The sequence below is a fragment of the Enoplosus armatus genome, chromosome 23, assembly GCF_043641665.1.
Source record: "Enoplosus armatus isolate fEnoArm2 chromosome 23, fEnoArm2.hap1, whole genome shotgun sequence".
Taxonomy (NCBI): Eukaryota; Metazoa; Chordata; class Actinopteri; order Centrarchiformes; family Enoplosidae; genus Enoplosus; species Enoplosus armatus.
This window is the reverse complement of record NC_092202.1, coordinates 14553344-14569144: the sequence shown is the minus strand read 5'-3', so window position 1 is coordinate 14569144 and position 15801 is coordinate 14553344. Positions and strand designations below refer to the sequence as shown.

At 45.7% G+C, this 15801-nt stretch overlaps 1 protein-coding gene across 1 annotated transcript in view; it reads left to right on the top strand.

Annotated features, from left to right (window-relative positions):
- Positions 1–8817, top strand: part of LOC139306015 (SH3 domain and tetratricopeptide repeat-containing protein 1) — a 10737-nt gene extending 1920 nt beyond the window's left edge. Inside the window, exons 3-19 of the mRNA XM_070929976.1 lie at positions 1–46; positions 313–418; positions 511–651; positions 1082–1280; positions 1380–1456; positions 2098–2293; positions 2450–2580; positions 3023–3061; positions 3168–4529; positions 5371–5511; positions 5646–5867; positions 5941–6121; positions 6292–6442; positions 6541–6663; positions 6834–6984; positions 7860–8056; positions 8170–8817. Of these exons, the coding sequence (XP_070786077.1) occupies positions 1–46; positions 313–418; positions 511–651; positions 1082–1280; positions 1380–1456; positions 2098–2293; positions 2450–2580; positions 3023–3061; positions 3168–4529; positions 5371–5511; positions 5646–5867; positions 5941–6121; positions 6292–6442; positions 6541–6663; positions 6834–6984; positions 7860–8056; positions 8170–8424 (3718 nt within the window). The 3' untranslated portion in view covers positions 8425–8817. The remainder of the gene's footprint in view (positions 47–312; positions 419–510; positions 652–1081; positions 1281–1379; positions 1457–2097; positions 2294–2449; positions 2581–3022; positions 3062–3167; positions 4530–5370; positions 5512–5645; positions 5868–5940; positions 6122–6291; positions 6443–6540; positions 6664–6833; positions 6985–7859; positions 8057–8169) is intronic.
- The last annotated feature ends 6984 nt before the right edge of the window (positions 8818–15801 follow it).

Genomic DNA, 15801 nt, shown 5'->3' with positions numbered 1-15801 from the left:
GCGCGTTCTGCAAGCTGACAGCGCCGAGGTCAACGCCCTATTCATGGTACAACTCCTGACTGACACACACACACACACACACACACACACACACACTCCTCCTGGCATAAAACATAAAGGGTGATGGGAATGACTGAATGACTGTCGGGCACGAGGGAGTGGCATGGATGTGGGAGTCATTACTGCTTCATCGCACTACACGGCGGCACTACAGCCAGACTACATTCAACGTAAATAAATATTCCTCTGGCGCGAGTGAAAACCAACATGGACGTATCGTTTGTGAAACCTCTTCCTGTTCTCCGCCTACAGGAGTTGTCCGCTCATCTCGTCTCCGTCGACAGTGAAGAAAATGTTCTTTTTGTGACATTCAAAACGTGCGAGGAAGTGTGGAAGTTCACCACATATTACGCAATAGGTAGGTTTGGAAAAGGAAGAGTGAGATTCAGCCTAGCAGGGAGGCATATGTTTTAAAGCTCTGTGTGATGCTGCTGCTGTTGTCTCCTCCAGGTTTCCTGGGTCGGTGTATGGAGAGTCTGTTGTTAGACCAGAGGTTTTGGCTCCGTTCTTTGGGGGAGAACATCGCCATTGAGGTTTCCATTCAGGAGGACACTCTGAACCTCATCTACAAAGGCATCCTCATGCAGGAAGGTAGGTGGCGGCAGTCCGTCTTTTGAGTTGCTCTGCAAATGCAAAACGACCTCCTAATTCGTCTTAACTCGGCGGCCCACTCTCTAGCTTTTTCTAGAGCTTTCAGCGGCATCTCGCAGCCTCAGCTTTCATCATTGGACCTAAGTATGGAACGTCCGTCACATGAGAACAGATGATCGTCCCAGTGGGACTCCCTCACATGGCGAGACTATTTTTGTCTGTTTATATTCTACGACATAAAATCCGTCAGTAGATACCCCCCCACTCGTGAATTTTGACGCTTTTACGTGTCTTAAAAAAGGCGGTTGCTAACAAGCGGCTAAATGAGACTGCAGTGGTTGTCGCGGACTCACGAGTCCACCTTTACAGCCGCGTTGCGTTTTTTACCAATTTAACTTCACGCACTCTCACTCTCTCCGTGTGTCATCAGGTTCATTGTTTGCCAGCTGCAGTACCAACCAGATGTTTGACAGCTCCACCTCTGGAGGTGACCTGTACCTGGAGCAGGGAGACGTAGCCCAGTTTGAGCCTCCCTTCCTGGGCTCGGGGTGGACCGTCCTCTGCCTGGCCGACGGAGCCCGAGGCACAGCGCCCGAGCCCGCTCTCGAGCCGGTCATCCCTTTTCATCAGTAAGCCACGCGATCCGCGACTTGAGTCCGGTCCCACTGTTCTGTGGCCCACGCAGTAGAAGATGTTGAGATGTTATGCATGCTCCCGTGTGTCCACAGGTGGTTTCTCAAAACTGGTGCAGAGAGCTTTTTAGTTGGTGATGGGAAACCTGCCTGTAACTTCCCTCTGCAGTTTGGTAAGTGCAGTATAATCTATTAAGGAGAGTTTCACCCAAAAACACTTTCAAAAAACGTATATAAATTAGAGAAAATATGGTTTCAACTGCACATTTTCAGCAGCGAACACACTACTTTACTACTCTACAACTGACAATTATACTGCTTTGAGTGGTTAGATGCCAAATGACATTTCAACTGCTTTCAATCCCTTACTCTTTTAATGACAACTCAGCATTTACATGTCAATTGACCGTTTCACTGCTTTCATTTCTTGTCATTCAACTGCGAGTTTCTCTGCTTTCAGTGATTGCGATCCAACTTACATACATCTCAACTCCTTTTAATGCGCACACTTCAATTGACACTTCAAACCCTTTCAGGTCACAGATCTTCGCTTTTGACGAAATGGTAACTTGTGTAGCGCTTTTCAACCTTAACCGGCTCCCAAAGCGCTTTACAGTTCAGGTCTCTGCTATACAAGGAAATGTGATATTGAAACGACAGATGTCTGTTGACAATGGAACAGGACACCATAATGAAAGTGAAAGTAGGGGTTGTAAGGGTTTTAAAGTCCCCAATGATGTTTTATGGTCAATGTGTACTAAAGAGCATCAAAAACCTTACTGAAAGTTGTGGGACCCCCCTCTCCTTTGTCCAGCCAGAGGGACCTGTCTGGCCACTGCGGAGTATGATGCCGAGGGCCCAGATGAGATGAGCGTGGCACCCGGCGATCGCATCGTCATTGCGGGGCTTCTTGTGTCTTGTTTTGATTGGTTCACAGGGAGGAAGGAGGCGACAGGAGAAGTGGGCCTGGTCAAGACCAGCCTGGTGAAGCCGTCCACCGACGCTTACGAGTGAGCGCATCGCCAGTATTGCCGCGTTAGCCATTTTAACAAAACGCGCATTACATCCTTTTACAATAGAGTATATGGAAAAATATAAATAATAAAAAAAAATATATATAAAAAAATATAAAAAATATCTTGTTCTATTCTCTGTCACCCTCGCAGCTCAGCAGATATTCTCTTGGATGGAGAGGAAGGGACGTTCTTCAATCAGCAAGAAGACAAAGTACTCGAGGAAACAGCTGTGTTATTGAAGAAGAAATCTCAAAACGATACTGGTCACAACTACAAACTGGGTGAGACAGGAAGTCTTAAGAAGGACTCACATGTCACACTGAGTCTGCGGTCAAGCTAGTGGCTTTGTGAGGCTGTACTAAAGGCTAATGTCAAAATGCTAACATGCTCACAGTGATGCCAAGCCGGTACAATGTTTACCATGTTCATCACCTTAGCTAGCGTGTTAGCAGGCTAACATTCGCTAATTAGCGCTACACTCAAAGTACAGCCGAGGCTGATGGGTATGATATTTTGGTCGTAAACCAAAGCGATAATGGTGCAACATGAAAAGTCAACATTAAAACAATTCATCATGTGGGGGGGGGGGGGGGGGGGGGGGGTTAGGGGTTAGGGTACATGTGTGTACCACTTGAATAATTCACAAGCTTTAATTACCAGCTGTCGAGGTTTTAGGGTGTTTTCTCACTCACTTTCTTGCGCTTTTTGTTTGTTCAATCTCAGATATGATCAGTTACCAAGACGAAGGAAAAAAACACTCGAGTAAGCATCGCCACCCAAATGTTTTTTTTTTTATTTTGTCGGAGTATCTTGTTTCCTCTTTATTTCAACATTGTCATGTTTTTCCCTCCCGTTATTCTCTTCGTAGTCAGCTCTTTAAGCAAAGTTGACGCTCCGCTGACTGACCTGAAGAGAAATATCCAGAGGATTCTTGATCAAGGGAAAGACTCGTCGCCAAAATCGGTTGTGACCACGAATGGGATTCTAGAGGACTCTGTCCTGGATACAGAGGCAAAAACCCCAAGTCCTCCCTGTTTCACTGTTCACAAAGTGGTGGAGCAAAACAACAACACTGACAACTTCATTCCCCTCTTCTCTTTTCTGGAGGGACAAGACTACAAAGTAGAGTTTGGCGGCCTGTACGGACTGAGTTCTGAGCTCCTTGCCTCCTCCACCTTCGCCGGTCACTCTAACGAGGATGAGCTGATTGCCTTCCTGGGTGTTGCTAGGGAGACAGCCAGGAAGAAGCGACTCTTTTGGTCACAGACTCGTTTGTGCTTTCTGCTGGGAAAGCTGTGTGCTGGGAGGTCAAAGTTCAGCCAGGCCCGGGTTTACTTTGAGGAAGCCCTCAGTGTGCCACGAGAAGGCTTCATGGACCTCAGGCTGTTGGCCAGAATTTATTCCAACCTGGCTGCCATATATCTTTTGCAAAAAAATACTGAAAGCTTCTTTGCTGTGACAGAGCGACTTGCTGCCTTGCTATTGGGAATCCCAGACTGCCTGGAAAGCTTAGAGGACAATTCTGCTCTTAAGTACATCCTCAAGAAAGCTGTTCTCTCTCACAACAAAATGGCAGAGGCCAAGGCTTGTCATCTAATGGCGAAGCACCACTGGACTCGTGCCGAGGGGGTTCGAGTCGTTCCTTATCTTGAGAGACTACTTGTTCTGTGCGCTGAGGCTGAAATAACATGGAGAGTCTCTCCCAGTCATGGGTACCTGATCCTGGGAAGGCTCTACAGCACACTCCAACTTCCCCACCTCAGTGTCAGTTCAGCCAGGAGAGCTTCTCTGCAGCCCTCTGTTACACTGACTGACTGCCTTAGCAGCATGGTTCTAGCTTTGGACAATATCAGCAAACTGCATGGGATCACGGAACAGGAAACCTCTGTCCCACCTCAAGTGGCTCCATATTTACACCAAGCCCTCTCTTCTACCAAAGTCCAAGAAGGAGGAAGTGACCAATACCATGTTTTGAGCCATCAGCTTACTCTTTGCCTCTGCCAACTCTTTTGCAAGCACCGAATGGTTGGACACGCTATCTGCCATATGCATACTCTCATCAACAGCAATGCACCTTCGAAGCGACTCCCCATGTCTGTCCCGGAAAGAAACAGCGCCCTAATCTGGCTGGCATGGCTTCACATTGACAACAATCAGCCAGATGTCGCTTTGGATGTCCTGGACTTGGTGCTAGCTTCCATGCCAGAACACTGCACTACCCCTCAGGAAGGTTTGTGGGTTTCTATGACTTAACGCGTTCAAAGAATAAGGGTTACAGAGCGCTTTTCAGATTAGGTCTCATTCAACACACACATGGCAACGGAGCTACCACGCAAGGTGCAATTTAGGGTTCAGTGCTGTTCTTTGGAAAAAGGCACTGGAAACTAATTTCTGCTTCAGCACAACTGTATTTTACATGCTAAAATACGTACACCAGCAAACTAAACTAGTCCTAAGATTGATACTAGTGGCAACCGGTGCCTTCTATGAATGAGTGCCCCAATATTTGAGTACTGCCCCTGGAACAGGGACTTATGACATTTACACCGTGGTTCCTCAGGTAAGGTTCCTGAGCGCCTGAAAAGGTTCCAGCGGTGGAAATGTGCAGAGCGGAGCCGCCGCTGCAACTCTACGCTTCCAGGCGTCAGTGCAGTGCGTAAGTGGTGCGTGTCCGCCACGGAAATCCGCTCTAGAAACGTAAATATAGGCCAGTCTGATACCGAACGGGGCTTCCACTCTGGGGTCTTGATCTACCAGCTGGAAGTTGCTTAGCACCTCTATACCTCACATAGCCAACTGTAGTCTGTAGATGTTAACTTACCTACTTTCTGGCTCAACGTTTAACCAAAGTATAATTATTTGGGCCTCTGGGAATATTTTATGATATTTGGGTTAGGGTGTGCATGTTGCTTTGTGCTGCTTTTTAGTAACGAGGACAACAGTGGCACTTTATGTTTGAACTGAGGGAACTGGCCAACGTTTTGAAGATGTAAAGATATTGATTGAAAATAGCATGCAGTGTGAGGCTATTTAATAACTGTTAATGTGAATGTGTTTAATGCAACGCAAAGGTGTGGTCCTCAACATGCGTGGCGTGGCACTTCGATGCATGGGTGACCTCCGGAGGGCAGCAGAGAGCTACCAGGCTGCTATTGACATCTGCCAAGAATATGAGGACATGCCAAACTGGGCTGTAGCTCAGGCTAACCAAGGTAAGATATATATATATATATATATATAGATATATAGATATAGATATAGGTAAGGTATATGCTTCTTAACAGATGATTCTTCTAATGAACCTCAGTTCTGTGAGATGTCTCTGTGCTTCTTCGTCCTCATGAAGGACTGTTATATCTGAAGGCTGGAGCTAAAGGTCTAGCACAGAGACACCTGACTGAAGCTGTGCAGCTTTTCTCTGAGCTGGACGAGAAGGGCCACGAGGTGAACTTCATCACCGTGCTGCTGAAGTTAGGACAGCACTATGTGAAGCAGCACCAGCTGGACTACGGGAAAGGATGCTACGAATGGGCTCTGCTGCGGGCTATCAGTGCCAACCTGTTAGACTGTGAGTATCTAAGTCACATACTCATCTTACCGGTCTTCTCAACGAACTGAACTGGATTGCGACTCGTTGCCAGGCCAGCTCACAGCAACCAGACACCTGTGCCGTCTGTATGGGTGCGAGAGTCCCGACCAGGGCCAGTGTATCATCTACAGCCAGCACCAGATCCAGCTGCTGAGACGCACGGGGGACAGAGAAGAGGAGGGTGACGCACTGGAAGCCATCAGCCAGCTCTACCTCACTCTGGGCACAGAAAGGTGCGTGTGGAGCTGGAAAATGTCCGAGATAACATTCACTTATAAACCTGTAAAAAAAAAAAAAAGAAAGACATCTGAAAACAAAATCACGTCAGCTGTCGATGATGAGTTGAAGTTTGAGTTTAGAGGTTTGAGCAATGGGGCTAATTGAAGCCGCTGAATGTTTGCAGGGCGTACAGGGCGGCTCTCGACTACACCAAGAGCAGTTTGGGTATTTTCATCGACCTGAGCTGCAGGGAGAAGGAGGCGTACGGCTGGCTGCAGGCTGGGAAGATCTACCACCTGCTGGGCCAGACTGAACTGGTGGACCTTTACGTTCAGGTCTGAGACGGCAGCTGTGTCGATATCGCAACTATTTCACGTCGGTCGGCTTCAGTTTTGTGCTGCCTTAAACGGAACGCCTGTAATGTCGTCGCCAGGTATCTCAGGATGTCGCCCTGAGCACAGGAGACACCGGCTTCACCCTGAAGCTTCTGGAAGCTGCAGGAGACATTTTCTTCAACAGCTGCCAGGACCGGGACAAGGCTATCACCTTCTACAGGGTACGGTCTGAACAAAAGTGTCCATGCAAAATATAACAGGGGGCACCCTAATATTTACTATTTCACTACTACTACTTCATTTGTGTGCTATAACAGTGTTACTATTACTGTTAGGAATGTTTAGGAACCTGTAAACCTACACTAATGTCACTGTGTGTTCCACCACGTAGGACCGTGCCCTGCCCATCGCAGTGAGGTGCAGCAGTGTTCGTTCCAGGCTGCGGTTGTGTAATAAGCTGACTGAACTGATGCTCAGTCTCAAGATGTACGGGGAAGCTGTGGAGTTTGCTCAGACCGCACTGGACATCAGTATCACTCTAGGTACGAGGGGGGGGGGGGGGGGCTAGTGTAGTTTAACTTTGATACGTAGAATGAAGGTCCTCAAAAAATGCATTTCAGTCACTGAGCGGCTCGTTAAATGATTTGCAGAAAGAACGTTGAAGATGCAGACTTTGCGGGTGCAAAGCAACACGGAGTTAAAACATGAGCTAAAGTCAAAATAAACCATGCAAGAGGGCATTCCAGTAGATGGTCGAGACGGAAATGCTCTGTATTGACTTTAACGGAAGTCAATACAGAGCTACTTTCCACCATTTTGTTACTTTCCACCATTTTTTCCCCACTTTATTTGTCGCTACGAAGATTGCGTACCATCCTGTGTGTTAATATTTTGAACCTTTCTTCCCGTAAAACAAATTACGAGCCACTTGAGTGTGACTGAATTGTGAGTTCCAGGAGCTCATTCGCACCACAGCAGTAGCACCTGTGAGCTCTGATTCTCCGATTCCCCTTGGTGAGGGGGAAGGGGGGTTTAAAAGGGCCGCTTTCAACTTGCATCTTATGTTTAGTAATGAGGGGAGGACCTCTAAACTGTCCACTAAATCACCACTTAAAAAAAAAAAATCCAAAGGGATCAACTCCCTGGGAGCATGAATGTGCTCAACAGATTGAATGGCAATCCATAAAATAGATTATGAGAGATCTTGCGCAAGAGGGAAGTTCACGGATGGTTCATCCTCAGGGGACCATGAATGTGCTCAGAAAATGTCGTGCCCATTAGGTTGCATTTCATTTATTAGACATTTGGCATTAAAATAATGTAAGAATATACAGAACCTACAGATATCCTGACAGTTCGAAGTCATGTGCTATAACTGAATCACGGTGTCTGCCTTTGTGTTTGGTTGTGCGTACAGGTGAGCTTCTGAATGAGCGAGTGGCTTACCACCGTCTGGCCTCTCTGTACCACTGTCTGGACCAGTATGAACTGGCTGAACACTATTACCTGAAGACCCTGACCCTCTGCCCGACACCTCTGCTGTTTGATGAGGAAACACTGTACTATGTCAGGGTGTACCAGACACTGGGGGACATCATATTCTATGACCTGAAGGTAAGGGGTGGACTGGTCTTTCTATATTTCACACCACTGATATCATGTGAATCTGGAGTTTAACCACCCACACACAGACTCACAACAAAATGATACGTTTTCCTGTTATACAGGACCCATTTGACGCTGCAGGCTACTACCACCTGGCTCTAGCTGCAGCCATGGATCTGGGCAACAAGAGGTCTCAGCTGCAGCTATGCACCCGCCTCGCCACCATCTACCACAACTTCCTAATAGACAGGGAGCTCTCTCTCTTCTTTTACCAGAAGGCAAGAGGGTTCGCTGCGGAGCTGAACGTGAGGAGGATTAATATCTCACCGGATCAGCAGTACAGCAGCACCTCACAGTACAAGACCACTGGGCAATAGGAAAGACACTTTGGGAAGACAAGAAAAAGAAAACCTTTGTTAAGCCTCTAAACTAAACTTCAGCAGATGGCTGGATGAATGTTCTTTTTGGTACAAAAATCATATTTCATGAGAAGCCTTGCATTGTGACTACAGCACAGATTCCAAAGGAACTTACTTGGAAGAGATAATGAATGTCAGGGTGCCATGGATGTCTAATCGAATCTATTGCACTGTAAAACTGTGCCTCTGCAAATTCACAGGAGATAAATAAATAGATAACTATCATAAACCTAGCAGAAAAAAAGTGAAAGCTTTTTGTATGTTATTGCCTCTGAAAAGAAATTGAAGGGTTTGTAATGTCCTTTGATTTATTTTCTTTTTTTGAAATAAAAAAATCGAGCTTGTCCTTAACATGTATCCCAGTATTTCCACATATATAACACATAAAAAAACAACCTGTTGCATACCCATCATCACACCCAACTACTGTGAAAAAAACAAGAAGGATCCTACTGTGAAAAGACTCCCCCTAAAAGAATTAGGGGGAGGAATGAAGATTTTTATTGATCACTCGTAAACACAAAGATGTCATCTGCATATAATTAAATTCTATGTGTTCTGGTACTTGGTTTAGTACCACTGGTAATTTGCTCTTACATTTTCAGCTAGTGGCTCTATGACCAAAGCAAAAAGTAAAAGGAGACAACTCTGCTTTGTCCTTCTACCTTCTGGAAATACCCAAGATGACACTCCGCTAGCCAATACAACAGCTTGCGGAGATGCAATTTGACTCAATCAACACAAATATTGCCAAAAGAAAATTCATGCAGTGTTCTAAATAATAATTCCCACTCTATACGGTCAAATGCTACATGATTTTTGGCAGTGCCCCTCTTGTAGTGTTGAGTTCAATGACTATAGTGTACAAAAGAGACCTTCAAACAGTTGTTTGAAATCTGTTGGACATAGAATTTGCAACCTATGAGGAGCAGATTAGTCAGAGCAACACACTGCTATATACTGTCCATTGGTCTGTATAATATGCATCTGTCAGCAAGCATAGAGAGCACAAACATAAGAGGAGATAGTATCTACATGCCACAAACTTTTCATTTTCTGATTATGTTGTCAGTAGTCACAGCGGGAGTTCATGTTGGGGGAGGAAACAACTAAAGAAGGAGGAGGTCTATGAAGCTATGATGACAGGCTTTCAGGTTCCGTTTCTGTTGCTCTTGGCTTCAGTGAATAGCCAGCTATGGCAGCATCCAGCCTCAGAAACTATGTATAGTTGACTATAAACACTGCACATAGTGTATGGATGCACCCTATAAACCAATGTCTCAGGCAAGTAATCTGCTACGTACGGCATACTGTACACTCCATCTTGGTTGAAACGTGTTTCAAAATAGCAGAAAGGTCCACACAACTGTGCAACTTTATTGCCTGTGCTCTTAACACCACTTCATGAACAGCAGTCAGAGAGATGGGAGTGTTTTGGGGGTTTTTTTGCTGCGCTGACCCTATCATGCAACACTTGCTCCTAAGGTACAGCCAGACTAAACCATCATTTTGCACACCTACAATAAGTCATACTTCACTGACTTTAATTTTAATGATAGCTGCCGAGCTCTTTCTCTGAATACATTTCGAATAACCAATTTAGCAGATTAAAGTGGGAGGTCATGTTCATCAGAAGGGACCGTCAACACAGGACAGTGCCAAAGGTCTTAGTTGCGTTACGTTGATCCGCAAATCTCCAGATGACTGAACAGAAAGGACTCTGCGTTCTCAGGAGCTCAGATTTCCCCTCGGACTGAAGTGTTTGTTGAAACAGAGCACCTCTTGAGTATCTTTTATTTTTACACAAACATTTCCCACCGTCTCCACGGTTCTGTTTGGTGTCACGGGTCAAGTATTCGATGAAACCATGAGCCTGATGAGAAAGCGCACTGTTTGTTTCCCTCTGATCAAACCTAAGATTTTAAACACAACATCTGTGTTTACGAAAGGCCTTGATGTGCAGTTCTGTTGCTCATGCCTATGCAAGATTTCTTTTTTACCCCTGGAATGTAACCCAGTGTGAAGTAACGCTAATGGTGAAACGACAGATATCACATCTGGTCTTGTACTTACACTTCTTCAATTTTCCCTCACCGTCTGCTCCTCTGGGGGTCTCCACTGCAGGCTTTTGCTTGGTTTTTGTGCAAGCTCACCCCCCTTTTGCAAATATAACCCTCTCTTCACTGATAACCTTGTTAAGTGTGAGGAACATTATATGCTGATTCGGCTCGGAATATCTAGGTCATCAATATCTAAATATTAGCAGTCCAAATCCACAGTTCTGACTTGGTTATCCAATGTTTAGTTTCTTCAAAATGTTCCCAGGTTCTATAAAGGAGATTGGCAGTAGCAACCCTTCGAAGAGAGAAATAAGACCTCCGCCACACAGAAACACACACACACACAATAATCTTAAAGGAGTAGAAAAAGTATTTATAGAAGGTTATTCATTTGCACTCCCAAAATGTACCTTAAACAAAACATGTACAAGAACCTCAGTTCTCAATAAACCTCATTTTAGTCTCTTTCAGTGTCCCTTCAATAAAAACTGATGGTTGGGCCCAACAAAAAAAAAAAAAAATAGATAAACTCAGATCTCAGAAAAAAAAAAAAGACAGAAAAAATGTGATCCTTCTGAACAAGATTGCCTTGACTAGGCTCCTACCACCCCTCAGGAAGGCGCGGCACCCAAGCGTCTCCAAGGCTCTCCCCCAAGCAGCAACCACGGTCCAACCAGCAACAAGGTCAGCTCCAATGGTCGACAGAAAATAGTCCCTCAAAAAAAAGTCAATTTTCACAGTTTCAGTACCTTTAATACTTCTTACTTTGACATAGAGAGCATTAACAATAACTAACACTTCAGTAACAACTCTCTTTTTTCCTCCTTTGAAGGTACAAAATAACACACACGTTAACTTTAAACACGTTTCAAATACACACGTATTGCCTACATGTGCTTGACTAGCAGCGCACGTTGCACTCCCTTTAGCCGCCAGGCCGCCATTAGGCAACATGTGCGAGCGGCTAAATAGCACAGCAACACACTGTTTTGGTTTAGCTTAATTCTTTGAGTAAAATGTCACTAGCAAAGTAAAATAAAATAAAAATAAATTTAATAAATAAATAAATAAAAATTCACACCCTTACAGAACCGAAAATGCTAATTCATTAGCTTGTGTAGCTAACTCACCGGGATAATGAGTAATGACGACGGAGGGTTTTTTTTTAATTCACCCCGACAACCGCTCTTCCGCACACAGCCACACCGCAGCACAACAAGGGTCTCCCCCGGTAAACACTGCCAGCTTCACCTGTCCGGTCCCACGCCAAGTGTCTCGCTTCGCAATCTTTCTCCCCGTCTGCGAGTCTTCCTGGCTGGCCCTAGCCGAGCTTCCTACACCTGCCTGAGCTACGTGCTCCCGCGGTGACTGACTGTGTGTGTGTGTGTGTGTGTGTGTGTGTGTGTGTGTGCGCATGCGCGCCGGGGTAAACCGAATTTACACGCGGCGCTACTTTACTAACGGTGCATTCAGGGGATGCACGTACATTTGGCTACTAAAAATAACCTGGGTTACACAAACAGTCAATCACCAAAATAACCAGGAGTCATTCTCTGGATCCCGTTAAGATCCATACCAAGTTTCACGAGATGTCGCATGCATCTACTTGCTTTTCATACAGATTTAAAAGTAGCACATTTTATATTTCACAGAGTTCGCGCGGCTTTTTAACAGCGAACTCCAAGCCCTTTTCAAGCACTTTCAAGGTGCCGAAACCAAAAAATGTACCATGAGTTTAAGTTTGCAGAACTCTGGAACCCTTCGCAGAAACTTCATGCTCGCTGAGACGCCGGGGTCGCTTCATTTCAACGACCTTTGGTTGGCGCGTCACGATTGTGTCGATGAAACACCAGGTGACGTTGAAAATCAGGCATTTTATGTTCAAATTCAAACATATCCCTAACATACTCCAAACTTTTGAGACGTCGTGTGAAACCCTGCACATGTAGAATTGGTATTACATATCACTGACAACTAATAACTGGGACAAGTTTGAGCAGAAAAGTCTTGGCGAGGCTTTTTCCAGCCTTACAGACAGCTGGGGTGCATCATCAGAAAAACGCTACTATGGGTGCTTTGACGATTACAAACGACCTCTTTTATGGTTTAGTTTGGAGGAACCTGCTGAACTGCTGGACTCGGAGGGGAGGTGTCCTAAGTGCTCGCTTTCGCTTGTCCTTAAAGCCACTTTGGCACGATCTTGTGGGAGAATAAACAAAGGCAGACAGCAACATGTGCTGCTGATTCAACTCTCCACCTCCCCTTCCATGTGAACTCCGAAGTAGAAGAGGGGACTTAAAGCAACGCAGCCTGCTCCAATTTGACCAGGAATGCTTCGTCAAAAAAAAAAAAAAAACCCTACAAGATTTGAAAACGTAGACTTGCTGCGGCCTTCGAATAACAAGACAGAGCATTCCACCTGCTGCCTATAGGAGTCCCGTTTCTGTCCCACGTGCCGTGAACCGTCTGAACAAACGGGCTTCTGCTCCAGGTTGTAAACAATGATTTAAAACGAGCAGACGGGGGGGTCTATACTCTCTTGAAAGAGGACGGACATATTTGGGTTATATTTGGGATTTGTGGCCCGAGACTGAGAAATGACCAAGCCCGTTTGCACTTATCCGTCATGATAAGTTGCGGCTGCTGGGCATGTTGAATAATGACCACGGCCGTCAGTCAGGGAGTCCTCTGGAGCTCGGCCACTCTGCCAGCAGATGGAAACACTGCTGTCTGCCGACCTCAGCAACCTCTGTAAGATCTTGAATTACCCCGGACCGGGTGAGGTCTGACTCTGAACCCTTGTTCGGCACATTTTGGGGTATTGGCAGCACTGCTCGTCTGCTACGCTGTGATCCTCATTACGATCGCCGGGTGGCAGAAGTAAGGACTGATCCTTCTGCATACGTAGTGGATTTCCTTTTAGCACCACTTAACTTTTTACACTTCTAGTTATGCAAAGTTTTGGTTCTCTGAGACTCGATGTGTATTTGTTGTTGCAGAATAACATAACATATGCACAGACGTGGTTTGGGTTTAGGCCTCAGGCATGAGGAGCGTATATTTAGTCATAATGCGTCAAAAACATCCAGTAGACACACAGGAGAAGAAGAAAAAGAAAAAAACAGTCAAGTGCCGTCTGAATCCCTCCATTCCCTTCAGAAACAGCGTGTACTCCTGCTGAACAAGGAGCCCTGTGTTTCCTCAAGCGACAGACTATTTCAAATAAACACACCCACGGCTGGGTGAGACGCACATGTCTCTCGACACCCCTCTTTGTCCGTCCAAACAAACCTGGACGGTCACCGATCCGTGGACACGAGCGCGTCTGCAGCCTCGCATCTGTTGCACGGGAGGGTTCGTCTCGCAGCGCTCCCGTCCATGTGACAAGCAGCTTAAAAGACCCTGAGAGAAACAACATTTTTGCGAAGTGAGGTCATTGTGGACCAAGGAAAATTCCACTTTTTTTTTTTTTTTCTTTACAGCCCGAGTGTTTGTTTCTGTAGTTTTGACCATCGTTCCTGCTAACGGCGGCGCTTCGTTTATCTGGGGACACAATGACTCCATCGGGCAGTGCACGTGGCAGCAACGCAAGTGATTAAAAAAGAACTGTTCAGCCGTATTATCCAAACCATCGTAAAGTTGAGAAGGAGGAATAACAAAAACATCCCCTCACAAAGGAAACGTTGGGCTAAATTCAATGTGCTCAGGCATTTTTTTGCTACAGCCTCACTGATCACTCCATCAGTACAGTCACTCTGCTGAGAGCGCGTTCTCACTTTAAAGAAATAGCGCGACATGTTGGGGAAAACGCTTGTTTGTTCTCTGGAAGAGGGTTAGATGAGAAGGTCGGTACCACCGTCACATCCGTCCGTTAAATATAAGGCTAACAGCCAGCAGCTGCTTAGCTTAGCTTAGCTTAGCTTAGCTTAGCGTACAGCAGTGGCCGGCCAACCAGCTGAGACTCCAGGAGGTTACTGCTCCTGGCCTCACAGCCCTCCGTGAATACACAAAGTGCTAACTTATTTTACCTTCAAACAGAGCCAGGCTAGCTGTTTTCCCTCTGTTTTCAGTGTTTATGCTAAGCTACGCTAACTAGCTGCTGAATGTGGCCTTATACACACACACACACACGTCTTGCTTAGTGATAGAAAGCAGTATTTTTGTTTAAAAAGGTTAGTATGATATGCCCACATCATTATTTTTTTTACCAGGCCTTTATTGGAGACCAGCCTGTATTTGTTCCTGCTGTCCACGCCCCTGGCTATCATTTGAGGCTTGGTCATTATTTGTATGCTGGCTTTTATATGAGAATTTACGGCACAGTACCAGGAGACATGTTTGTTGTTTCCTGTGGTCCCGTCCATGGATGTTTGTCGAGAACTGGATACTGGACTCAAGGAAAGGTGCCCATTTATTCTAATGGAAATGACTAATCCAGCTCATACACCAAAATATTTGCACACGTCTCTTTCACCGAACCCGCCAGCATGTCCCGTAGACTTTGCAGATGACGAGAATAGCTTTTCTATGTTCTGAACATGATTTTGCAAATATTAGGCTACACGTTCAAATAGGAATAACTTTCCCCGTTAGCAGTTGGTGGTGTCCTGTCAGCAGTTTCGTCCCTTTTAAAATGGAGGTCTGTGGGGGGGGATTTTTTTGATCATAGTGCTGCGATTAACCCCCAAGACAAATTGACAGGAAAGTTCACCACCACGCCAGATTCAAGAGAACCATTAACTAACCATCAGGTCATTGTACCAAAAACTTGTTGGGGTAGCTGGTGATGGTCCTGGCAATATTAGTGTATTAGAGCATGTGTGTGTGTGTGTGTGTGTGTGTGTGTGTGTGTGTGAGACTGCACGGTCTGGTCGTCTTAAATTGCCCTTACAAGGGGACAGTAATGAAAGCATGTCCTCATATCCCCAGTCTGAAGCAAAGAATGAATGACTTCATGTTTTGGAAAGAAAGGAGAGAAAAAAGATTAAAAAAAAAAAAAAAAAAGCTGGGGGGGGGGCGAGCAGCTAAACAGGAGATCCATCAAAAGGAATGGGAAATCAAATAAAATGTGCACGTGTCACTGGGCAAAGTGTGACATCGCCGTTGAATCCGACCGACAGCGGTGGACTCAGGCGCGTCCTCTCAGGCAGGTGCAGGACACCTGCACACCAGCCGTCAGCCGTCAGTCAGGCCTTCGATCACCGCTGGACGCTCCCGTCCCTTCTCTCCCGTTTGATTTCTTTCCGAGAGCGACACGTCATCAATCTCATGGCTT